Source organism: Microcaecilia unicolor, chromosome 1 (assembly GCF_901765095.1).
Source record: "Microcaecilia unicolor chromosome 1, aMicUni1.1, whole genome shotgun sequence".
In the NCBI taxonomy this organism is placed as follows: domain Eukaryota; kingdom Metazoa; phylum Chordata; class Amphibia; order Gymnophiona; family Siphonopidae; genus Microcaecilia; species Microcaecilia unicolor.
The window spans coordinates 185,586,148-185,613,591 of NC_044031.1; the positions used below are offsets into that span (position 1 = coordinate 185,586,148).

Here is a 27,444-nt window from a genome sequence, read left to right on the forward strand (position 1 = left end):
AAAAATGGCCTTCGGTAGAGTAGATGCGTGTTTTGAGCATGTGGAGAATCATTTTTCAGTGCACCTGTAAAAAAAAAAAACGTCTTTTTAAAATTTTTGCCAAAATGGACGTGCGGCAAAATTAAAATTGCCGCGCCCATTTTGGGTCTGAGACCATAGCACCAGCCATTGACCTAGCGGTAAGGTCTCGGGCAGTAATGGTCTATGTGCGTAAAATGCCAATTACTACACGTACACCAGAAAATAAAAATATTTTCCGGTGCACGTAGCAGACGCACGTCAAAATTGAAATTATAGCAAAGGGCCATGCGGTAGCCAGATGGTAACTCAAAATTTATGCACGTTGGGCACCTGTAGGCGCCTACGCGGCTTAGAAAAAGGGCTCCTAAGTGAATACATGCAAATACCTGGTTATTCTTGTATTCTATAAGGGAACGTAGGCACCTATGTTCCTTTCTAGAATAAGTACCTATATATACACATACTGTTCCAGAATTACCCCTCATAATGTACAATTAACAAAGCAATCACTGTTCTTTCTAAAATGCCCACCAAAGATCCTTCAGTTTGGACTGCAGAGGCTTTCAGCTGGAGTAAAAGAATAATATCCCATTATTTATTTTTTTAATTGTGTGCCATAGTTTATTCTTCTGTAAGAGGAGATGGGAAAGGAACAGCTGGCTATGTCTGTTTCTTCTGTTCTTATGCACTGTGCAGCACGTTCATAGCAAGCCTTCACATTTCCTACCGAGTTGCATGAAACTCCAGATACCTCTAAGCACCAAGGCACCTGTCATTTTTGGGAGACAAAACAGTATAGCGAAGCAAAATCATGACAGTATTCATCAAGGGACAATGCTTCAAAAAGCAAGAAAAACAAGAGGATAAAACATGACTTAGTCAAAAGAGGAAAATAACTCTGCTACCCAACAAATCAACAGAACTCCTTCTAAGAGTGATGGGGATTAAAATAACATCAACATGCAGGGTCATATTCCTTAACTAATGCCCAGCCTTAACATGTTTCATTGCAAACTCCATTCTCCTACCTGGAAGAATTGTACTACCATCTCAAGGAAAGCTGGCGGACATTCAAGAACACAACCCCACAATCCAGTCAAGATGAAAGCCATACACAACCGAGTCTCAATATTCAATTCTAGATAGCAAGTGTCTTCAAGAGAGGTCTAATACTTAAAAAAATAAAATTCTGACTTTCGTGTCCTAGAACGTTTTCACTCTGAGTACAGCAATTAGTTTGTACCACTTGCCTAGCTGCCTATCAGCTACACCACTTGCAGAATTTGCCAAAAATACCTGTAGAGAAATCTGTTAACCTAGGTGGCAAGTCATCACCTTAATCTGCTGTCAACATGCAAATGTATAATCAGTAAGATAGTGGCCTCATAATGATCTGCTTTCATAGAAAAGCTACAGTCCTAATGACACTGGAAGAGCAAAACAAAAGAAAAAGAACAAGCATTTCCAGTTCCCACTGGGAAACAGCAAAGTGTTTTGATTTGTCTCACTGCAACAGGAAGAGCTGGGCTGAATGTGGAAATAAAACCCAGCAGGAAATCATTATTAGCAAAACAATAGATTGTAGAACATAGTAAAATATGGATTGTGCTAACATGATACCTAAGCCATTAATACAATACTGTGAAAACCTATTATCTCACCTTAGACTTGAATGTGTATGCATTTACAAATATCTTCCTCAATTGCTACTGAGGGATGGATACTTCCTACTAGGGAGACACAAGGTTAAAGCTACCAATAAATGAAGGTAGGTACCACACTGCTCTAATTCAGGGAATGTGATTGTACGTAGCTCATTACCCTCCAGTTCCATGTGTGCTTAAGATCCATTGAAGAGAGTCAGATGAAATCTGAAATTACCCCAGCTCTGAACTGCTAGTTCTTGTCACCTTCACAAGTAGATGACATTGCCTATGCTAGTGATAAGGTAAATTGTCTCTTGTGAAAGGGTTCTTTGCATTCACTGCATATACCCTTGCACAATCCATGTGTCATCTGACATGGTATGTCTCCGATTCATTGTTTTCATGTTCTGTAGGTTCTTAAAAATGTGTACCAGAGATATTATAGGAAATGAAACATGACACCTGGGGGGAGAAAAAGATGTGCAGGTTCATGTTCAAGCACCCAAGCTGGTGTTCAGCTGAACCCATTGTAAATGTTTATGGTGTACAAGAGGTTCGTACTTACTGAATATAACCTATAGTCTTTGAATTAGCAAATAAACCAAGATTCTGCTTTTTCTTTTTATGTAATCATCAACTGTTCAAATTAATAGGAAGAGAAAAATGGCACATTCTCACCAAATTTAAACTGAACAATGAAACACCCCCCCAACCAAAAGGAGCCAGATTCTGAAAAAAACAAACAAACAGATTCTACGGTCTTTGCAAGGCTGATTATTTCCATGTGACATTACTGCAGCATATCTTCTCAACAATCCCTAGAAAGGAACCAGCTTTCAGAATCGACAAGCTAAGAACATTTTAAGCCCTAACACCAAACATGTGTAATACAGGATATCAAGATTCTTACTATTGTGTGAAATGGCTAAAACTGGATTAGTTCTCTCTGCCTACCCACATGCTCCTTCCCCATTTCACCCAATTTTATTACTCCATGAACAGCTTCCAAGGTGAAACAAAATGGAAATACCAGACAAAGACATACACGCATGATTGTGTAAAGCATCAACTTTCAAAAACTATTTTCCAGTGTTCGCTTTTTCTGTGTGCAGTTTCATAGTACTTAAGAAAACAACAATCTAAGCTGGATGGAAAATTTACAAGTTCTCTCCTCATCTAAAAAAGGATTGGGGACTGTAAAACTCTAGGTTCGTGTGTCTGTGTGAGAGACAATCTACTTGTACGTAGTTTTGATTTTAGCCTACTGTGTTACCAATCATGTTTTACCAACTGGTGTAATAGCACCAGCTAAGAAGAGTCTCTTCATTTCAAAATGTGATAAACCCTTACAAAGTACAGATCATTTGACACAGGACTATGGTGATGCATGCGATCTTCTTCAATTCTTTTGCCATTAGAGATACCTATTACAAATTACTCTACAAGTATGCCCTGCTAATAGCTCACATTACAATCTTTTACTTGTTTGGTGCTATCAAGCTGCTGACTCCTGCCAAGTGCTCTAGATTATTATTTTTTTTTAATATACTGTGCTGCATCACCTCCTTTCCAACTCAATCATTATCTTTGCAGCCCTTAGCTGGCACATAGAAGTACTTCAGCAGTACATCAGCCGCAAGAAATCACAGTGAAGCGTTTGGAAATGCACGACATGTTGTGGAGGACGATGCCCAATAGGAAGACCAAGACGCAGGCCACCAAGATGACAGTGCACACCCCTGACCAGGTGGAGCTTTTGACTACACCTCTCCTGTCTTGCTCCTCATCTCCTACTTCCTGTGGGATCCCACCTTCCAAAGGCTGCTGCTCCACCGGCACGGTCACCACAGTAACAGATTTTTGCTGGCTGCCCGGTAAGAGACGGCAACCAATGTCTCCTGGTAACAGTGCTCTCTCCTTTGAGAGAGGGAGGGGAAGCATATAGCATCCATTGCTGGGAAGTTTGATGAACACAGGGGTGCTTTCTGAAGTATGAGGAATTGCAACAACTCCAACAATATCTGGGTCATCGGGTAGCTGAGACACAGAAAATCCCGGTGGCAATTTTGTGACACCTCGGCACCATGGACACCTCAGATCTTTATGGCTGGCTCTCATCTGCTGAAGGCAGACAGAGCAGCAGGTATGATTGCAGTCCAACAACTTAGGCCTCCGCCGAGGACTATAATAATTGAAACAAATTTGGCATTCCAGCAGAGAGTCCTGGGAAAGAGTCTCCATTGCAACCTTAGTTCATAAACACAAAATCACTTCTTTATAGAACCTTGCTGCTGAACCGGGTTGGGGTCAACGGGAAGTCCACGCTTCTAGCTCAGGGTGCCTTTCTTTGACTACTGTTCCTTCCTTCCTCGTGTCCACTGGTGGAGAATAGCTGGGATGTCTGCAAGCAAGCATCTGACTCAGCGCTTTCAATACCTGTGAAGAGAAAAAGAAAATGAAAGCTAAAATGAAATAAATGAATTGTAGGAGTCAAAAAAAATATAGGAAAACAAAAGATGATCTTATAATGCTGAAAAATGGAAGTCAGACAAATTTAATGCCGATTCCAGTGAAAACTGAGCTAGCAGCACAAAATTTAGAGCACAGAGAGTTTTCCAAGTGTAATATTTTTAGCCTTTTCACATCAGACCATCCTCCTCCCCTGGCCCCAGTTTCAAACCATAAAACCGTGAAAGGAGGAATAAAGTCAAACTGAATCTTCAATCGCTTTAGTACAAATCTAGCCTTCAGGTAGGAAATGGTAGGACCATAAATCCTAAGCTTCACTGCATCCACTATTATGCAGCTGTTTGTACATATCCCAGACCCCATACATAAACTGCTTGACTTACTCAAGAAATTTTGTTGTCGGGAGAGGCATCATTCCTAGGCAAAATTCCTTGATAAAATTAATCCTCAAATTCCTAGTTTCCAAGTTTAATATTTGCTACCCTGCCTTATGGGAACCTTCAGGGCAGTTTACAGTCTAATACAGGTTATCAATAGAAATCAAACAAAATAAAACATGGAAAAGAAAATAAGATGATACCTTTTTTATTGGACATAACTTAATACATTTCTTGGGAGGCGAGACTGGTAGTTGGGAGGCGGGGATAGTGCTGGGCAGACTTATACGGTCTGTGCACTGAAGAGGACAGTACAAATAAAAAAGTAGCACATATGAATTTATCTTCTTGGGCAGACTGGATGGACCGTACAGGTCTTTTTCTGCTGTCATCTACTATGTTTACTATGTTTAGCTTTCGAAGGTTGCCCTTCTTCGTCAGATCGGAAATAAGCAAATGTGGTAGCAGACAGTATATATAAAAGAAACATCAAAGCATTACTTTGACAGTCTGACAGAGTGGGAGGGTGGGGGTATGCATGGGGACATCAAAGCATTTCATTGATATTCTAACAGAATGGGTGTTGGTAGGTGAGAGGAGGGTAATAAACAGAGAAATACAGCTTATGGTTTATAATGGGTTAGAAAACCCAGATCCTTATTAAGTCCTGTTTATTGTGTGTCAAAATATTCAATCATTCTTATTTCAAAGGTCTTACGTTCCTGTATTGTTTTAAAATTACCTTTCAGTATTCTTACTGTGAAATCACTGGTGCAGTGTTCTGGTCTTGTGTTGGCCCACAGGGGTGGGGGCTTGACTGGCACAGGCTATTTTCATGTGATGTCTGTGCAGATTGAATCTTGTCTTAAGCATCTGGCCTGTTTCTCCAATATAGCATCCTTCATTACATTTTTTACACTGAATGATATATACCACATTGGAAGATGAGCATGTAAAATAGTCCTTTATGTTGAATATTTTTCCTTTGTGAATGACTGTGGGGTCTTGTGAAATGTTCTGGCATACATTGCAGCTGGCTGTGTTACACGGAAACCTGCCCTTTTCTTTTTCCGTCTGTGTTGGAAGTTTACTTCTGATCAGCTTGTGTTTTAAATTTGGTGGCTTTCAGAAGGCCAGCACTGGTGGGGATGGGAATATCTCTTTCAGTAATTCATCTTCCTGGAGTAGTGGCTGTAGTTCTACATGCTCATCTTCCAATGTGGTATATATCATTCAGTGTAAAAAATGTAACGAGGGATGCTATATTGGAGAAACAGGCCAGATGCTTAAGACAAGATTCAATCTGCACAGACATCACATGAAAATAGCCGGTGCCAGTCAAGACCCCACCTCTGTGGGCCAACACTTCACAAGACCAGAACACTGCACCAGTGATTTCACAGTAAGAATACTGAAAGGTAATTTTAAAACAATACAGGAACGTAACACCTTTGAAATAAGAATGATTGAATATTTTGACACACAACAAACAGGACTTAATAAGGATCTGGGTTTTCTAACCCATTATAAACCATAAAGCTGTATTTCTCTGTTTATTACCCTCCTCTCACCTACCAACACCCATTCTGTTAGAATATCAATGAAATGCTTTGATGTCCCCATGCATACCCCCACCCTCCCACTCTGTCAGACTGTCAAAGTAATGCTTTGATGTTTCTCTTATATATACTATCTGCTACCACATTTGCTTATTTCCGATCTGACGAAGAAGGGCAACCTTCGAAAGCTAATCAAGAAATGTATTAAGTTATGTCCAATAAAAAAGGTATCTTATTTTCTTTTCCATGTTTCTTTTCCATATTTTGTTTGATTTCTATTGATAACCTTTAAGAGTGGACTAACATGGCTAACACACCTCTCTACAGTCTAATACAAAAAGTGATAGGTTCAAAAGCTTAAAAGAGACAAGACACAACTAAAAATGACAGGACACGACTAAAGAAGGAAGAAGGTAGAACTAAAATATCGATAGTAAAGTGGGTTTGGATAGAACAAACAGAGAAGGGGAGGCTCTGCAAAATTCCTAGAAGTAAGCCTGCTATATCTTTTTAGAGGGTGAGGAGGAGCTGGTTGTCAGATGACTTTAAATGGCTGCCTTGAAAACTCCTCTGTGTCTGCCATATGGAAATACACAGGGCTCCTGTTTTCTTTGTCTCTGATGGAAATCCCTTCTTTGGAGCCCTTTAAAACTAAAGAGCGTTAGGTACTTAAGGGGAAACTCAATAAGTGGCATCCCAAAGTTAGGTATCGGGATGATTTGCACTAAGCTAGTATTCTGTAAGGGGCATTCTGCGTGAAACAACCTTTACAGAATACGAGATTAGTGTGAGTATTTGACTGCCAAAGACTGGTGTAAATGCCTGTGCCCTGCTGATGACAGGTGCACAATGCACGCATTCTATAATACTGCACTGAAATTCTGGAAATGCCCTTGACCCACTCATGCCCCTCCCATGGCCACTCCCCTCTGTACTATGAAATTTAGGTGTGCATATTTTAGAATATGGCATAAGGCAAATCCAAGCATAAGTTTTTATTACTACCAATTGTTTGTTAATGCCAATAATTGATTTTTCTTACCTGTTTAGCTAATTAGTTTGTGCTCACCCAACTATGGGTGACCTACATAGAGTCTAGAGGTTTAACTCACAAATTGGTATATATTAGGGAGGAAGTGACATCAGCAATGGGAATGGCAGCTTTGGGCTAGAGCTCCGTCTAGCTAGATGATCTTCATTTATCATCATTCCCCCTGTACAAATCGCAACCAGAAATATTTTGAACACAGTAGGCGCTATATTAACAGATGGCGAATAAGAAAAAAATCAGACTTGAGTTGTACAACAGTACAGTTCTGGGTTCACTAGCGGGAAAAGAAAGTGAGCCACAGACGCAGTAACTAGTAGAATGGCAGCCCTGGAGTCCAACGCGGATGACGTTCTCAGCTCTGATGAGAACATTCAACTATAGAGTGAGCAGACTGCTAAAATCCATCAATGGTTGCTAGAATTTTTTTTTAAAAAGAGCTCCATATGATCCGATACGACATCCGAGGGGCAGTAGCGGATCTAAAAAAAAGAAATTAATGCTCTGGGGAAAGCCAAACTGAGCTGGAAAACTGTGTGGCCCAGTGTGAGAAGGTTATTGAAGATCTTCACTCCTCCTTTCATTCCATTAACATTGATATTAATGTGTTACTTAAAGGTACTTAAAGAATTAGCACTCTATGTGCTAGGGGATACTTCATATACAGCAGTGATGGCGGATACTATAAAGATTGACAGGGTACACACAACATTTGGCCCCCAACGAAACAATCAATCCAGGGACATCATTGTGTGTTTGACTAACTAGCTTAAAAGAGCGCATAATGGCTGCAGCAAGGAAAATGAGGCCAATCACTTGGAAAGATATTCACTTAGAGAGCTATCAGGATATATCGGCGCTTACACTTCATAAGCACAAAGATCTCCGACTTGTTACTTCTTTCCTGCACACAAAGAACATCAAATACAAATGGGCCTACCCTTTCACCCTGATTTTTACCATCAATAGTAACACCAGGAGAGCACACACATGGGATGAATCTTGGCGACAACTGGTGCAGTCCTGAATCTTCCAGAGGGAGTCAAGGGACATCTGAAGAAGACACCCAAATCTTCTTCTAAAGCTTGATGGCAAAGAAAGGGTGGAGCAGTGAGGCTTGCGAGACTCTCTGACCAAAAGCTAAAGGTTAAAGCTAAAGACTTAAATATGGGTGCTCAAGAGAGATGAGAGAGATCCCCTAGTGGGAATAACCTGTTGTATATACACTTCTCGAAGGAGGATGCTCTCAGAAGAAGCCTGCTGGTAAGGCTGTTTACAGGCTAACATTCTGTTAACATCTTGCTGACTTGGAATGCACTGCCATCGTGTATTCGCTTAGAGGTAAACTATATGCAATTATGCAGAAGGTTGACAACTTTTTTTTATTTGATAAATATTTAGTTTTTTTTAAATTATTTTTAATTTCATGTAATTCCTCATGTTATTATGGGTTTCTTGTATGTGAACCGCCTTGATCCTCAAGCTGAGAGTAGTGTGGTGTACAAATCTTAGATTAGAACTGTATTACTATTCGTTATATATGCTTTCCCTGTTCTATTCTTTTACAGTGTAATGGAGTTCTTTTCTTTTATGATGGTTTTTATTGTACACCGCTCTGATTGCCTTGAAGGGTAGTATATCAAGCTCAAATAAACTAAACAGTAGGCAGTATTTATTGCATACTTGTCCAAATATATATATATATATTTTTTTTTTTTTTGCTCTTTTGTTTTGGGGACATTTATATGGATCTGAGCACCACTGGTCTGCTATTCCATCTAGCAGATTTCCCTCATCATGCCGAAGGAGAGGTGTAGTACACAATGGATAGGGAGAGGGACAAGAAGGGAGCGGGATGTGTCAATCTTAAGCAAAGTCACTCAAATAGAAGAGTTTGGTGTTTCACTTTTTTATTGTTTTTGGAGACTGACATGGTACTTTAGTTATAGTCCAATATTGCATTTAGATGTCTGGTAATACTATAAAAATAGGTTCTATTAATGCACATAAGAACATAAGAGTAGCCATACTGGGTCAGACCAATGGTCCATCCAGCCTAGTATCCTGTTTCCAAACAGTGGCCAAGCCAGGTCACAAGTACCTGGCAGAAACCCAATTAGTAGCAACATTCCATGCTACCAATCCTGGGGCAAGCAGTTGCTTCCCCATGTCTGTCTCAATAACAAACTGTGGACTTTTCCTCCAGGAACTTGTCCAAACCTTGTAAAGGGCTTAAACTCCCCAAATAAGCAAGGTCTGCTTTATAGGGAACTTCTACAACTATGCTTGGGCATAGCATTTATACAAGAAACACATTTGTTGTCCAGTACAGAATACCTATTGCAACCTACCTCCTATCCCCATATCTATACAAGCTCTACGAACGGAAGTCAAAAAAGAGAGGGGTGGCCATAATGATTCATCATGACTTAGTATGGCAACTTGTAGAACATACCAAGGATAAGGAGGGAAGGATTCTTATGATCACAGGAGAAATTCAGGGACAGGTAGTTTTCTTTATTAAATTTATACGCTCCCAACAATAATCAAAAAGACTTTCTGGAACAGATTAGGAAAGTATTACATACACACACTAAGAGAAATATACTAATGGGGGGATTTTAATCTTTTTTTCAAACCCTCAGATAGATTGTCTTATCATCTAAACCCCACCACCCTAAAGGAGTTAAGAAAGTCCTTCATAGTTTGCTATAAGACTACAAATGTAGAGATCTATGGAGAATAAATAATCCTTCCACTAAAGATTTTACATTTTATTCAAGGGTGCATGATTCTCATTCCTGTATAGACATGCTTTAGCTGATCCATTTTGGCTTCAAAAAATTAAATCCAGTTCTATGAAACCATGATCAGACCATGCCATGACGCTATAATGGTAGATTTTGATTTGAAAGAGGACACTAATCCTAGGAAATTTTGGAAATTGAATGAAAGTCTTTTGAAACATAAAGAAGTCATGGAAGAGATAGAAAAACAATACTGGACTACTTGGAATTTATTGATACGGGAGATGTAGAAGATCTAATCCTTTGGGAAGGACTGAAATCAATTATTAGAGGCATATTTTTCAATTGGAGATCTAGAATCAAAAAAGGATAAGCAGGCTAAAGAAGGTGACATTACAACAAATTAAGGGCTCCTTTTACTAAGGTGTGCTAACAGATTTAGTGCACGCTGAATGATAAATATAATGGGCATGTTATCATTTAGCATGCGCTAAATCCATTACCTTGGTAAAAGAACCACTAAGCATTTAGACAACAAATTTTGACCCTCTGGATCACAACTATTTAGACAAAAAGCTGAAAGACTTAGAGACAGACTACAAGAGGAGAGGCTAGCTAATATTGTCCATCAATTAAAAATTGCTCAACAACATTATGAATGGGGTAATAAATTGGGTAAACCTTTGGCATCTAAATTTAAAAAAGATTCAATTGCATTATCATATTACTAAAATCCACGGCAACACTGATGATCTTCTCTACCAGAAAGAATTTATCCAAAAACGATTTAGTTTTATCAAGAACTGAATGCACAAGATAGTTCAATAGACTCTAAAAGCATTTCTCAATTATCTCTCAGAAATCCAGCTACCCAAATTACAAGAAGAAAGGGTTAAAAAGTTAGATGAGGAGACTATTTTTTTTCTGAATTAGCTTCCACTATAAAACTACCCGCGGGAAAAGCTTCGGATCTAGAAGGGTACTCAACGCTTTTTATAAAACCATTTTGATGCATTTGGCTCCTATTAGAATATTTAATAGCTGTAAAAGAATCAGTCAACTCCCTGCAACTATGAATACAGCAGGAATAACAATCTTACATAAACCAGGGCAGGACCGCACTTCTTGTGGATCATACCGCCCTATTTCACTAATAAATGTGGATTTAAAAATTTTGTCTAAAATCCTAGCCAACTGCTTAAGCTTAGTCTGCCTCACATTATTAACCCAGATCATGCAGGATTTACATCAGGTTAACAACAACTGATAACATTAAGAAAGTATTGCATCTAGCCTGGGCAGCCAGGACAGGTCAGCAACATGCATTATTCTTAGCAGTAGATGCTGAGAAAGTATTTGACTGTGTCCACTGTGCTTTATGTTTCAAGTATTGGAAAAAATTGGGCCTGGCTATTTACACTGGATCAAACTATAATAACCCTCGAGCATGCTTAAAAGTTAATGAGGAATACTTTAGCTTGAGTAGGGGCATTAGACAGGGGTGTCCCATGTCCCCCCTATTGTTTGCCCTTGTAATGGAATCTTTTGCACAAAGAATAAAACACCTTGAAGATATTGCAGGAATAACAATTGGTAAGGCCTCCCATAAAATATCCATCCATAACTAAACACCGTATGACTCTCCCCGTGTTTATGAGGGGAATGCAAGCTTAAGGTCTGCCTTCAGGGTTTAAAGCCAATTTGGATAAAACCAAAACAATGAATATTAATATAGATGAACATGAATGGAAAGCGATTAAAGATAATTTCCCCTTTAAATATGTATCTTACAAACTGAAATACCTAGGAAGTCATGTCACTCAGAACCCACACAACTTGTTTGCAGCTAACTACCTACCTTTAGTCAGTAAGATCAGAACAGATTTACAGGAATGGTCTAGAGTGGAATTTTCATGATGATAATCAAAGTGAATGCATTACCTAAATTTTATTTTTTTTTCAATCTTTACCTGTTATGATTCCTTCACTGGCAGACGATGATGTACAATTTTATATGGAATAATCGTAGGCCTAGAATAACTAAGGGGTCCTTTTACAAAGGCACGCTGAAAAATGGCTTGCGGTAGTGTAGGAGCGGTATTTGAGCGTGCACCGATACATTTTTTAGTACGCCTGTAAAAAAGGCCTTTTTTTGCCGAAAATGGACGTGTGACAAAATCAAAATTGCTGCACGTCCATTTTGAGTCTGAGACCTTACCGCCACTAATGACCGCGCATCAAATGCCACTTGGCGTGCATCAGTTACGTGCGCCCGAAAATAAAAAATATTTTTCAGACACGTGTATCGGACGCGCGCCAACAATGAAATTACCCCAAGAACCACGCGGTAGTCGAGCGGCAACTCCATTTTGGCACGCGTAGACGCATATGCAGCTTTGTAAAAGGGCCCCTAAAACTCTTGACACAGAAACAGGACTTGGGACATTTAGGAGTTTTGCCTTTATGGGACAGGACACAAGTGGGGAGATAAAAAAAAAAAACTTATGTGCAAATTGAACAGTTCTATTATCAGAACACGGACTCAAGGGATCTACCATGGAATTCTGTTCCAAAACAGAGCCTGATGTTGACCTCCAACCCATACACACACCAGAAATATATTACAAGCATGATGTACACAAATCTTTGTTCAATGGGGTAAAGAGTGTAAATCGTGCTTAACCCCTCTGCGGTCAGTACTAGTTGAAAAGGTTATGCAACAGGGCGTTCGCTTCACAAGTTGGGAGCAGAAAGGCCTTTGTAGAATGTATCAGCTGTTTGAACAACATAGATTAAAATCTTTTGAGTAAATCATAAAAAGAATTTCACTTAGGCAGGAGGGACTTTTATCACTATCTGCAGCTGAGACATAGTTGACTGGATGAAGGGTGAAAGATACCCTTACTAGAGATTGGTATCCTTTGGAGCATTTATGGTTCCTTTATCAAGGATCTAAAGAACTAATTTCAGCACTATAAGCGTTTGTTTACACTTTCAAACAATAATAGAACCAGGGGACACAAGTTGAAGCTAGAATATGGTAAATTTAAAACAAATAGGAGAAGGTTTTTCTTTACTCAGCGTGTAGTTGACTCTGGAACTCATTGCCGGAGAATGTGGTAGCAGCAGCTGGCCTTACGGAGCTAAGGGGGGTTTGGACAGATTCCTGAAGGAAAAGTCCAATGAACATTATTGTTGTTTTATTTTTTTTTTTTTTTTTTTTTTGGGGGTGGGGGTTGACAGGTTCTTGAAGCTTGGATTGGCTGCTGTCAGAGACAGGATGCTGGGCTTGATGGACCCTTGGTCTTTTCCCAGTATGGCGGTGCTTATGTGCTTATGACTTTAATAAACCAAGATATATATGCATGCCTGGGAATGTGATTTGAATGTGACCTGGAACAAAGACAAATGGGAAGAAATATAACATAATAACTATAAAATGTCAATATCAGTAAAGATTAAGGAACATAATTTCAAAGTTTTATTGTGATGGTACCTTACTCCAACTAGACAATAGAAGAGAAAACAAAGTGTTCTTTGTTGGAGAAAGTGCATCTGCCAAGGCTTCTATATACACATGTGGTGGGAGAGTGCAATCATTCTCCCTTTCTGAAATGGTGTCAAAGACAAACTTTCTGGATCAGTTAAAACCTTCTAAATGGGCTTATACTCTGAAACTGTCTTCTAAATGGGTTTTGCCGGGTTCTTGAAGCCTGGATTGGCCGCTGTCAGAGACAGGACTCTGGGCTTGATGGACCCTTGGTCTTTTCCCAGTATGGCGGTGCTTATGTGCTTAATGCATCAACTCAATACGTCTCAAAAAATATTGTATTTTGGTTTCACTGTGGCAAGGTGTGAAACTGTGACATTATGGAAAACTAATTTTTGCACCTTCCTTATTAGATGGATAAAAATATACTGAGATATCTCTTGTTGATGGAGAAGATGACAGCCATCAAGCATAATAAAGAACTTCAATTCCATAAGTTATGGTCTCTTCTACAGTCTTATTTGAATTTTCACCTAATAATGCAGAAATATAATTTATTGCTCTTACATTTTAGCACCAAGATTAGCGAGGGAGGGAGGGGAGGGTGAAAGCGGAAATAAAAGTGGACTGTGAGTTACTTATAATTTAGTTTCTGGATAAGTTGGAATATATGGCAGTTGACAGAGTTCATGAATATCTCATATTTTCTTTGGACCCAAATATCCGCACATGTGAAAGATCTTGATATTATTTGCGTGTTTGTACTGCTTAAGATTTAAATTAAAAAAAATTTCAATTTATTAGCTGCTACCACACACATGCACACACACATACATGGTAACAGCCGTTGCATTATTTTTACAATTAGCATGCACCAATTTGCAAGTTAAAGAAATTTTGTAATAAGGGACATAAGCAGAGAATAGGCATGGAGAGTTAGTTAGTTAGTTAGTGGAGGTCCATTTAGTGCTTCTTAAATAGGAGGCTCTTCTAACCACTCCTAATCATTTCTATAGCGCTACTATGCGTACGCAGTGCTGTACACATTATAGGCTAGATTCTATATATGGTACCAGAAAAATCCTGCACAGTAAAGAAAAAAAAAGTGCCTAAATTTTATAGAATAGGTTTAAAAATTTCCACACGGTATATAGAATACACTGAACGTCTCTCCATGCGACCAAATTTGGTCATGTCCATTTAGGCCATGTTTTACTTGGCATAAATCCCGGCACCTAAATTATGGGCAGATCAGGTGTATTCTATAACAATGCGCATAGATTTTAGAAATTCCCATGCCCTGCCCATAGTCACACCCATTTTCAAATATGCGACTTAGAATTTACACATACCAGGTTACAGAATACACTTAGCGAATTTGTGCATAAATCTTTTAATTAATGCCAATTAGTACTGATAATTGCTTAACATTCAATTAACAGCATTAATTAGCTAATTAACTAAGGTACATGCTTTGATTTCCTCAAGGAAATTAAGGTGGGATATTTAGAATTTGGGGGTATATGCAGGTACTTTCTCTGCCCCTAGTGGGCATTGCATGGGGCAATGGAGCTGCAGAGGGAACCCAACCCAGTGCGCCAGGATCAATGACCACTGCACTAATCAGGCCACTCCTAGGCTAACTGTGACCTAGGTAGCACGTGCTAATGGGCATTTGATGTGTGACCTGCAGCAGAAATGCTGAAAATGTTTCCCAGTAGGTACTGTGTTAAATTTGCATTAATTTCTTGTGCTAAGACACAGTAACTGCAAAATTTAACACTTTCGTAAAAGGACTCCTCTGTTTCCAGTTTTGTTTAAAATTCTCTTGTTTAAATCTGCCAAAAGCTGTTGGTATGTGGTTATATTATTAGTGATAAATAATTGAATGCAATTACATATATAATAATAATAATAATAATAATAATAATAAAAGGCAGCACTAGAAACAGAAGAAGCTTTTTACCTGACCAGTATGCCTGTATTGGTATTGCTCCCTCTCTTCCTACAGATGTGTGTTAAAACAATCAGTTGTCAACCTGTCCTTCTGCCAGCCACCACCTATTTGGAGAAACAGCTCACAATACTTGCTCTATCGCATCATAATGCCAGCAGCAATGGCCCATGACAACCAGTGGAAGAAGAAATGTGCTTTCAGGACTCGGACAGATAGAAACAGAAACATGACGGCAGATAAAGGCCAAATGACCCATCCAGTCTGCCCATCCTCTGTAACCCCCAAATCTAGCTGTTCCTAAGCGATCCCACATGCTTATCCCATGCCTTTTTAAATTCTGGAACAGTCCTAGACTCCACCACCTCCACTGTGAAATAATACTTCCTTAGGTTACTCCTAAGCCTATTCCCTCTTAACTTTGTCATATGCCCCCTCATTCCAGAGCTCTCCTTCATTTGAAAAAGGCTCTCTTCCTGTACATAAATGGCCTTGAGATATTTAAACGTTTCTATCATATCTCCTCTCTCCCTCCTCTCTTCCAGCGTATACATGTTGATGTTCATAAGCCTGTCCCTATAATTTTTGCATTCAAGACCGTTTACTAATTTCGTAGCCACCCTCTGGACCGACTCCAGCCTGTTTATATCTTTCCATAGGTGCGGTCTCCAAAACTGCATGCAGAACTCCAAATGGGGCCTCACCAGAGACTTATACAATGGCACTATCACCTCCTTTTTCCTGCTGGTCATGCCTCTCTTTATGCACCCAAGCATCCTTCTGGCTTTGGCTGTCGCTTTTTCCTACCTGTTGGAAAGCTTTAAGGTCATCAGACACAATAAACCCCAAGTCCCGCTCTTCCTTCGCACACTGAAGCACTTCACCCCCTATACTGTACCGTTCCCTCAGATTTTTGCAACCCAAGTGCATGACCCTGCATTTTTTGGGATTAAACCTTAGTTGCCAAATATCGGTCCATTCCTCTAGCTTTGCTAGGTCCTTCCTCATGTCATTCACACCCTCCAGGGTGTCCACCCTGTTGCAGAGTTTAGTATCATCCGCAAAGAGACAAACCTTACCAGACAGCCGCTCTGCAATATTGCTCACAAAGACGTTAAAAAGAGCTGGCCCTAGGACCGATCCCTGCGGTACTCCACTGACGACATCCTTTTCTTCAGAGCAAGCTCCATTTACCTCCACCCTCTGTCTCGTACCAGTCAACCAATTTTTAACCCAATCCATTACTCTAGGTCCCATACCGAGGGCACTCAATTTATTTATCAGTCGCCTGTGCGGAACTGTGTGAAAGGCTTTGCTGAAATCCAAGTATACCACATCAAGCGCCCCTCCCACATCGAAGAAGACAGTCAGATCAAGTCAAGAAGTTGAGAGGATTTACAGCACAGTAGGATGCGAGTTTAAATTTAAGTATGTCCCCAAATATTTTATTTTTGTTACATTTGTACCCCATGCTTTCCCACTCATGGCAGGCTCAATGTGGCAGGCAATGGAGGGTGAAGTGACTTGCCCAGAGTCACAAGGAGCTACCTGTGCCGGAAATCAAACTCAGTTCCTCAGTTCCCCAGGACCAAAGTCCTCCACCCTAACCACTAGACCATTCCTCCACTCCATGAAATTCATACTTTCCTTGTGCAAGAAAGTGGAAAAAAAAAAAAAAGGAAAGGGGTAAAGAGTGGATGGGCAAAAAAGGATAAGTTGGAAAAAGGAGAAAGAAAAGATCAGACAGGAAGGGGAAAGAATGTACAGCATGGATAATATGGAGAACAGGAAAAAGTTAGGAACTGGCTGGGAAGTGTGGCATGTTGTGGATTAGCCAGACTTGTAGCAGAAGACAGTATAGTATAGGCTGCAGTTGGGAAGGGAGGAAACTGTTAGTGTTGAGATGAGGTAGGGCGAGAAAAACGATTGGTGGAATTTTCAGTGCTTCCCTAGGTCTTCTTTTGATCACAAACTTTCTCCTTCTCGCTTTCTTTTTTTCTCTTTTTTTTTTCTCTACTGAGTGGGAGAGGCATACTATAGATAATTTGTGAGAAGTTCAGGACCCCCAATCACGTTTAAAACTTGGGCTCCTATGTCTGCTTATTGGTTGGTTCTAGGCACCGACCACCATCTCCCTTCTCTGGATGCTCCAGTGGTGTGTCTCTCTGTCCATGTGTCTGGGAGCAAAATGACTCTATGAATATTTAACAGAATGGGATGAAACTTGGCATGATGGAGGGAGAAAACAGTAAAAAGATAGAGTTCAAAAATGGACCAAATCAGACCCCACCCCACCCCAATAAATGGCCCAATGATTTTATATGAGAAAAAGTGTTCCAGATTTTGTAGCATAGAAACTTAGAGAGAAATGTAGCAGTTCGAGAACAGGGCAAAACAGTTTAACGGGTGTAATTCCCTAATTTTCCAAACCCACAAACTGCCCACCTTCACAATTCTTATTCCCTTACAACTGTTGTGGAGTCCAAAAATCACCCCCCCCCCCCCCAACACACACACAATCTGCCCCATCTCCAAAAATTACCCTCTGCAACTGCTCCACCAACCTGCACACTGCTCTATCTCCCCAAAACTGCCCCCCATCAACTGCTTCAAACCCCAAAACTACCCCCTGCAGATACCACATCATCCCCAAATTGCACCATCACCTACAATTACCTGCTGCAAACTGCCTCACTCCAAACAAATGTCCCCTAACTACCCGCTTCACCCTGTAAACTGCTCACCCCAAAACCTACCCTATCTGCAACAAAACACTCTACAAACTTCCCCAACCCCAAAATCAGTTCCCCACAACTATCTCTACATGATCCAAACTATCCTTCCCTCTCAAGTGCCCCTCCAAATCCAGCTGCCTTTCCCATAGATACAACACATACCCAGCACCCACTATCTCTCTGCACACACACATTATATATATATATATATATATATATATATATATATATATATATATATATATATATATATATATATATACACACACACATACAAATACATATAGACCCCACAGATGCACATTTTCTTTGTTGTTAATTCTATTCTGAAAACTACTTCAAGAATCATACAGTTTCCTTATCAGTTACTTTGCATATTGCCAATAACATCTGTTGCCTTGGGCATGGCCAGAGTAAGCCATTGGCAAACTGTGCACATACTTTGTGTCCGCAGATGTGTTCAAGACTCAGGAAGTTAGAATTGACAACTGTATGGCTTTTTCCACAAATCAGCAGAATGTTATATTAATGTCCAGAAGATAGAATGATAGGTAATGTTTGGTCATTTTTCCGAGTTTAAAAAACTCTGTATGCAGTACTGTAATCTCTCAGTCTCTGGAAGGCAGCTCTAGTCACATGATGGCAGGGGGGTGGATCTGGAGCAAGTTTCTGTATCTGGTGGGAGGCGGAAGATAAATGAACCATCTCCAAGAATGTCACAATACACTTATATGGGAGAATTCCCAACAGCTGTAGTTTTCATACACTGTAATATTGTGATTAAGGAATTGTACCTTTCAAACTACCTTTCCCTTTTATCTCCTCTCCTGATCACAGACACACAGAAAGCCCACACACATATACCAAAATACAAACACACACACACACATATATATATATGCATTTACTTGCTGAAGTGTTGGAAAGAATTCCATGAGCCCTACTCCACATGCTTTCCCCACTTGTAAAGCCATAAGATGTGGCATGGCAAGCATCTGTGATACACATACAGGTGTATCACAATTCTCCATGCCAAGTCCAGCCCTCAGCAACTTAAAAACTTCTCTCTTCCCTGTTTAATGTCCTATATTAGGTGCTTTTCTACAAATAAATTGGTTGCCTGGGTAGCAGTGAATATTGCATGACTCACTGTGCCAATACAAGTAACTTTGTAACAGAAAACAATCCATGATTACACTCTTCTGAGAAAAGATGCATCTCAGATATGGGGCAGTTCAACTCATCATAAATTAAATATACTTTTCTTTGAAAACATAATATTTCTTTTTAGGTTTTTGATAAAAGGTTAATGAAAATTGTTCTGTCTTGACGTATATGTAGAGCTTCTGATTTTCTGTTTGTAAAAGGACTCTAGAATGTGCCCTTCACACTCAGAGAAACATTCTGGGTCTTTGCTCCAAAACTGATCCTGCATGTTTTGAAGGTATATGAAGGTTGGGCCTTCCTGTCAGTCATATGTCAGGGGGTTTTTCCCTCAGCTTTTTAGAGGGAGGATTGAAAGGCCCTGCTTCCAGGGGCCCAAGGTCCTCTTTCCTCCACAGGAGGGGTGTAAGAGCCCAAAGGCAGTTCAGTCACATCCTGTAAAGCTGCATCCTTGATGGCTGGCTAGGCCACCAGCTAGGGGTGCTGCTCTCCTTACGTCAACTAGACTTACTCAGAAATGATAACAGATATGAAATGAAGAGACCCAGGAGATCTTGGCAGAAGGATCAGCCTATCCAATACAGGAACAAAAGAGTCCAGAAGTCGAAGGAGGAGTGTCCAGGGTCTAGCTGCCTGGAGGACAGTGAGTAGAACCTGTGTCTCAGATGCATTTTACCTTCACATCTGAGAAAGCCCAGTGCTGAAATGCTGGGGCCCAGTCTCCCAGGTGCACCCTAGGCTGGTGTTAGGATTGTAAGCTCCTTTGAGCAGGGACTGTCCTTCTATGTTAAATTGTACAGCGCTGCGTAACCCTAGTAGCACTTTAGAAATGTCAAGTAGTAGTAGTAGCATGCAGTGGCAATGGCCAAAATTGCAGAGGGGCTAAACCCACCTGCAGGCTATGCCTCCTTCAGCTTGAGGCAGGCTTAGAACACCCTATGGCATTGAGGCCCAGGCAATTGGCCTGTCTGCTACACCTTAACACCAGTCTTGGGTACACCCCAGATACCCAGACTAGAATTTATTTTTGTTAGTTTTGCTGAAACATTTTATATTTGCTCCTTTGGTGAAGAAAGCAAATATTCCCCAAATTTTGTCTCCACCCAGGAGAAGTATTATAATGTTAAGAGGGAGTTGCTTTGTTATTCAGTGCACTAGACACTGGTGTGCCTGTTTGAAATTTGAATCTGGGATTTGCAAATACGTTGCAAAAGTAAAAGCTGAGGAACAGAAAGAGAGTCTGAGGTGCCCACCAAGGACTTGAGAAGGAGGAGAAGAAATTCCAGAGAAGTGTTTCAGGTCTAAGTACAATGAAACAATACAACCCGTGAGGTATGAATTACTTTACTGGTCATTTATTTTTCTTATTTACTTTGTTTTATCCTAATTTGGACTGAATTTTTTTTGTTACATTTGTACCCCGCGCTTTTCCACTCATGGCAGGCTCAATGCGGCTTACATGGGGCAACGGAGGATTAAGTGACTTGCCCAGAGTCACAAGGAGCTGCCTGTGCCTGAAGTGGGAATTGTACTCAGTTCCTCAGGACCAAAGTCCACCACCCTAACCACTAGGCCACTCCTCCTTAAGATGCTTGCCTCTTATAAGAATTCCCCCCCCCCCCCCCCGATATTCAGAACTATTTAACTGGCCAGAATGGCTACTGATCGGTTAAGTAGCATTTAACTGGCTACCTGCTGATGTTCAGCAGGGGATAATCGGCTATCCCCCGAATATCTCTGGTTAGCAGCTAGCCGATTATATCGCCCGATATAACCGGCTAGCCACTGATTTTTAAAGACAGTTTAGCGGTCATATTTGGCTGTGTGAAAACATGGGATATCTTTGGTCAGTTTAAAGATAACAAGCAAAGTCTGAATATCAACTTAGCCGGTTGTCTTTAAACTGACTATAAATAAACCGGATATTCAATGCCGGGCATTGAATATCCGGGCTCAGCACCAACCGCGAGAGTTAGTCAGTGTAACTCCCTTGGTCTGAGTATCAGTCCCTTTGCCTTTTATTTACTTCAGCTTAGGTTCTATCAGCCAGAAAATTTTAATTATCTTACTAGTATGATTTTTGTTGGGTTTTCCTCCCTACTGGATGTTTTAAAATCCAATTACCTTTTTTTTTCTTTTATATAGGGTTTCCAGTGCTACCCTCACCCCCTCATAAGAGGTCCATTACAAGGCTACAACTGGAAAACCCTAAAAATAGCCCTTGCTACAATGATCTCATAGCATCGTACCTACTAAACTGAGGACAGATGATACCAGCTGTGTCAGACCTGCGCTTCTTGCAACAGAATCAAGGAGCCTTAGAGAGCAGTGATGCTGTCTCAGGCCGCACAACCTGGAAGAGATGGTGACCATGGCAGTAGCAGCTGTTTGACCCAATAAGCTGCGGCATCCTGAGAACAGGTGAGGTCCCCCCCCCGCCAATGTTCAGCAAGCATCGGGCTGCCCGATCCCGGCGCCCAGACTGGATGCTCCAAGTCAGCCCTAATCCAGCAACCGGCATTGAATATCTGGTTTCACTTTTGACTGAAGCAACTTAACCGGTTAAGCTGATACTCAGCACTGACCAGTTAAGTATGACAGGCCTGCTATTTATGCAGCCTATTTTACCAAACATTGCCGGGTTGGTGCTAAATGTCCGTAACATATCTGGTTAGTGGCTGACCACTAACAGTGAATATTTAGCAGAGATAACTGGTTATCTCCTGCTGAATATTGCTGTTAGGCACTAAAATACTAACCGGCCAGGTGCCGTTCCTAGACGGTTAAATAGTTTTGAATATCGGCCAGACGGTACCTCAGGAGCCGCAGGAACTGACTAGAACTGAGGAGAGAGAGAGAGAACAGAAGAAAAAGCAAGTGTGTGCCTTGTAACAGGAAAGGGGGAAAGGAAAAGAGAGAGAAAGAGAGCCTTGAAGAAGGGAAGGGAGAAAAAGAGAATGCTGAGGGAGGGAAAGGGAGAGAGAGATTTCAAGTATAGGTACTTTTTCGGGGAAAACCTGTTTATACATGTGAAAATAAAATTAATAGATAGGAGAAACAACTTATGAGCAAGAAAGGGATTCTAAATCAGCAGATTATACCAAGTACCTATACAACTTACATTTCTAAGAGCTAGCCCAGAAACATCATTTAAATAAAATTGGGGAGGGGGGTGAATGAGAAAGAGAGCAAATATTAATGTGACTGCTGGGAATGATCAGGAGATACAGATACCATTTTCAATCATTTAATGGAATCCATCTAAAATAGAACACAATTTTATTTTGTGGCCTGCATGCACCTATAAACTCCCGTTTCTCTTAGCCTTTAAATTTTCAAAAGTTAAACCCATAAAACCAGGAGACCTGCTTTGTCTAGTGTTTTGTTTTCAATCAGGAAAAAAGTCCACAAAAAGAGTGAAGGGAGTCAAAAAACAGGAGAGCATAAGAATTATCCAAAATCCAACAGTGAATGAAAAAAGGTATGACTCCAAAAAATATTCATTAACTTCAACCAGGAAAATCCGAGGGAACAAAAACCAGCAGGAAACAAAAAAGGAATCCCATAGAAGTTGTTCAAAAGAAACAAAGATGTCTTCTTGGAATTTTTCATTTTGATCTATGGACACCAAACCGAGAAAATGTACAAAATGTCAATTTTTCTTATTCAAGAAGTCTTGCAGTAAAGTTTTAGTTGTGTGTGGAACATTACAACTGTGAGGATGTTTATTTGGCAACGTGAAGATGTAAGTTAATTCCTAGAGCCTTGAAGGAGAACTCTTTCCCCCTAACTGGAAAATCCACACTGGATACAAAGACAGAAATTGGTACTGTAGGCCAGTTCCTAGTGTGTCCTCTTGCAATAGGATATGTGACTGCATACTTCCTAAGAAATTTACCCTTCACTTGGTTTGCAGCCTGTTGTGCCCTAAGAGCTTGGGTACATCAGTGATGTGAGAGCTGTACCACTGGTTCCCTAAACTGTACACTGCAGCGCCCTAGGGAGCCACGACATATTTTAAAGACAGCAGTCTGCTATCCAATCCCCAAGCTCCATGCTACCTGAGGATGTCAGTGGCAGGCTTCAGCCTCCGATGCTGGCACTCCCGTGCATGCTCAGGTCAACTTCCTCAGGCAGGAGTTCAGGGCTCGGGCAGCTGACCGCATCAGCTGGCAGGGCTTGGGTACCTCTGCCAGCAAAGGTAGGATTCCATGCCATCACCGCTGTTATCACCACCGCTGGTGTGGGGGGGGGGGGGGGGGAGACCTGAAAGGAAATTTGTGGCCTAGATTTGCCGTGAACTAAGAAAATTTGATAACCACTGAACTATGCCATTGGCAGGGTATCCAAGATGGACTGGTCTCAGCTGAGTTGCCAGACTGAGACAAACCACCCATCTGAGAACGATCTACGAACTAACCGACTTCCGCAAACTATTGAAAACTCATCTCTTTGAGAAAATTTATTGCAAGGATTAAAACACATGAAGTCCATATACACTAATAGAAAAGCATCAATACACTCTCTTCTGAACTCTCTCCCCCCCGTATTTTCACCACACTTAAAACTCTACCCACAGATAAAATTGTTATACCCTAATGTTCTCTTGCTATTGTTTATCGCCCTATCATTTCCCCATTGTTACATTCCATTGTTCTATTCCCTAATGATGTTTTGACTTTGACTTTGTCTTCCCATAACTCTTCATAATGTAACCCATAATTGTACTGTAACAAATTGTATTTCCATCATTCACAATGTATTGTAAGCCACACTGAGCCCGCAAATAGGTGGGAAAATGTGGGATACAAATGCAATAAATAAATAAATAAATAAATAAATCTGGGCAGCAGTTGTATGGGACAGAGGATCACATTTCTGTGACAATGACAACACTGTCATTAACTGTACAGAAGAAAGGCCTTTCGATCTACTTCAGTATCTTGCCACGAAAACTCAATGGAGAGTTACAATAAAACAAATTTCAATATAGTGCTGGAAGATGAACTCCTCAGGCTGGAAGGCACTTAAGATTCTGCAGCGTAAAACCAGCATTTGTGAAGCAGTTGGAACAAAGCCCTCAGAAACTATAACTATTGACGTACTTGTGTGTGAAATGACAGTCAGAAGCTGCAAAAACATATTGCACGTTGGGACATGGAATGTACAAAGCATGGACCAAGGAAAGTGGGATGTGGTCAAGAATTAAATGGAACGCACAAAACTATCTGTTCTATGTCAGTGAACTGAAATGGACTGGCATCAGGCACTTTGAATCTGATAATCACATGGTATACTACACTGGAAATGAAAGATATGGTATTGAATTTATAATTAAGAAGAAGCTTGCAAGTGACCTGTAATGCAATACAATACAGCTAGTAAATACTTATCCCCCGATCTTCAGCGTTATTTAACCGACCAGAACGGCCGCTGACCGGTTAAATAGCACTTAACCAGTTATCCTCATTGTATATCCCCAGTTAGCAATTAGCAGACAGCCAATTATATCGGCTGACATAACCGGCTATCTGTCACTTTTAAAAGCCAGTTACAAAACCTGGTATTTCTTTGGACGGTTTAAAGATAACCAGCTAAGTCTGAATACCGACTTAGCCGGTTATCTTTAAACCGGCCAAAAATAAACCGGATATTCAATGCCGGTCACCACAAACGACCTGGCATTGAATATCCAGTTTCAGCGCCAGCCGTGGGAGTTAGCTGGTTTAACTCCCATGGTCTGAATATCATCGGACTCTTAATTTCTATGCATACATGAGGAATATTCACCAATACAACTATTATTATTATACTGTCATTGCAATGTCCGTGTCCAAGGGGTATTCATTTCAAAAGATTATTTTCCTCTAATTTTCCATTTTTAGCAGCACATATCTGGAATGCCTTGCCAGTACAAGGTCGAACAATTACTAATTTTTTTTTATTTTAGTTACATTTGTACCCCGCACTTTCCCACTCATGGCAGGCTCAATGCGGCTTACATATACAGGTACTTATTTGTACGTGGGGCAATGGAGAGTTAAGTGACTTGCCGAGACTCACAAGGAGCTGTGCCTGAAGTGGGAATCAAACTCAGTTTCCCAGGACCAGAGTCCACCACCCTAACCAATTATTACTTGTTTAGGAAATTTTTATTAGGTTAACTTTGTCATATAGGCTGATTTTTATATGAACTGTAATTCTCTGTGTTTGTCTAGACTTCTTGTTTTTGTTATCTGTACAGAACTTATAGTTGTTGCGGAATATAAGAATATTTTGTTTTATAGTCATAGGCGACTGGGAAGCAAAAATTGGAAACAAAGAAGGCAGCCAAATGGCTGGAAAATATGGGCTTGCCAACAGAAACGAAGCTGGAGAGTGTTCCAAACAGTATTCTGTCATTAGTATCCAATGTGTTGAATCAATTTCACAGGTGGTCTTTAAGTCTGATAGCATATTTTCAAGATCATACTTTGCTATGCTTGTGACAGGCTTATTTTTTTTTCAGCTTGAGTTTGCATAATAGTAACTGATGATTTGTACCACAGACAGCTCCAAGTTTTGTCTGTTGATATTATCAAGCTTTTCCATCACTGACTTCCTCACATGTAATTAATTTGATTTTGTACGATCCATTGGGTGAAGTCTATCCCCCCTAATATTCAACAGCATTCAACGATCCAGGATCGGCACCTGGCTGGTTAAATGCCCCATAACTGGCTACACGGCAATATTCAGTGGGGGGGAAGCTGGCTATCCTCTGCTGAATATTGCAGATTAGCAGCTAACCAATTAAATCAGGTGATATAACCAGCTATCCAACAATTTTCAGCCTGAGTTTAGCGACCAAATATGGCTCCTTGAAAACGTGGGATATCTTTGGCCGGTTTCAAGATAGCCAGCTAAGTCTAAATAGCTATTTAGCCGGTTATGTGGAAACCAGCTAACCGGATATTCAATGCCGGTCACCAGAAATGACCCGGCATTGAATATCCGGTACCACTGCAGACCTCAAGAGTTAGTTGGCTAACTCCCATGGTCTGAATATCATCCCCTATGTGTACAGTCACTGCTTGTGTTGCTGGAAGAAGGTGTTTGAAATGTGACCTTGCAGAATTCTATCAAACATTCTCCAGCTTCGTTCCTGTTGCCAAGCCCATATTTTCTAGCCATTTGGCCGCCTTCTTTGTTCCCAAATTTTGCTTTCCAGTCGTCTATGACTATAAAACAAAATACAAAATATTTGTATATTCCACAACAACAAGAAGTCTAGACAGACCCAGAGAACTACAGTTCATATTAAAATCAGCCTACACAACATTGCAGAAGTTAACCTAATAACAATTTCCTAAACAAAAAAAGCTTTCAAAGACTTGCCCTGGATCAATAGCATAGAATGTCATTACTATTTGGGTTTCTGCCAGGTACTTATAACCTAGATTGGCCACTGTTGGAAGCAGGATACTGACCTAGTATGGCTATTCTTGTGTTCTTATGTTTTTAGGCTTTAAATGACAAAGCTCACAGACCATTTTAGTGCCACATTCTGGACCTACTCCAACTAGTTTATATCCTTTTGAAGGTGTGGTTGATTTATATGGCCAAAATGTATCCATTTGGCAGCTCAACATTAAAAAAAAAAAATGAATCAGTCAGCACCTAAGAGCTTCTCATTTTAGGTCAACTGGACCACCCATACTTTCCCTGAAAATCAAATTCTGAACACCACAACATATTTCAATCCTCACAAAATAATACAATGCTTTCATCTATATAAACCAATCTACTTTGACATACTCTGATAAACCTGTGGGAACCTAAGCTGCCTTTAGTAACTTACTGTGGTTTTCAGCTGGCTGCAAATCAAGAAACGAACACAATTTCCAGAAGGAACAGCAATGAAGAAAACAAAAAGTTCTTTGCCACAATGAATGCAATTGACTGTATAAACTAACAGTAGAAAATAATTGATTTACTGAAGAACTGAGCAACAGCATGCCAGCTAATGCCACAAGGAACTTGCAATAACTCTCAGGGCACAGATTAAAGACTGTTGCCAAGTTTAACCTTGACAGAAGCCTCCTGCTGCAAATTAATCTAACCTCTTACTTTCCTTACTAATAAATTTTTCAGCAACCCACTGGAATTTGCCAGAGCCAGCCACTATGACCTGGGCACTGCCTGCTTCTTTTGATTTTTCTCCAGGAAAATGTTGTTAGTACTCCTTAAATGCA

The 27,444-nt window shown here is 40.4% G+C and overlaps 1 protein-coding gene across 1 annotated transcript in view; it reads right to left on the minus strand.

Moving 5' to 3' along the window:
- Nucleotides 1-385: 385 nt before the first annotated feature.
- Nucleotides 386-27,444, minus strand: part of RNF152 (ring finger protein 152) — a 103,642-nt gene continuing 76,583 nt past the window's right edge. The window contains exon 4 of the mRNA XM_030203174.1: nt 386-4,103. Coding sequence (XP_030059034.1) covers nt 3,297-3,908 — 612 coding nt within the window. The 5' untranslated portion in view covers nt 3,909-4,103 and the 3' untranslated portion in view covers nt 386-3,296. The remainder of the gene's footprint in view (nt 4,104-27,444) is intronic.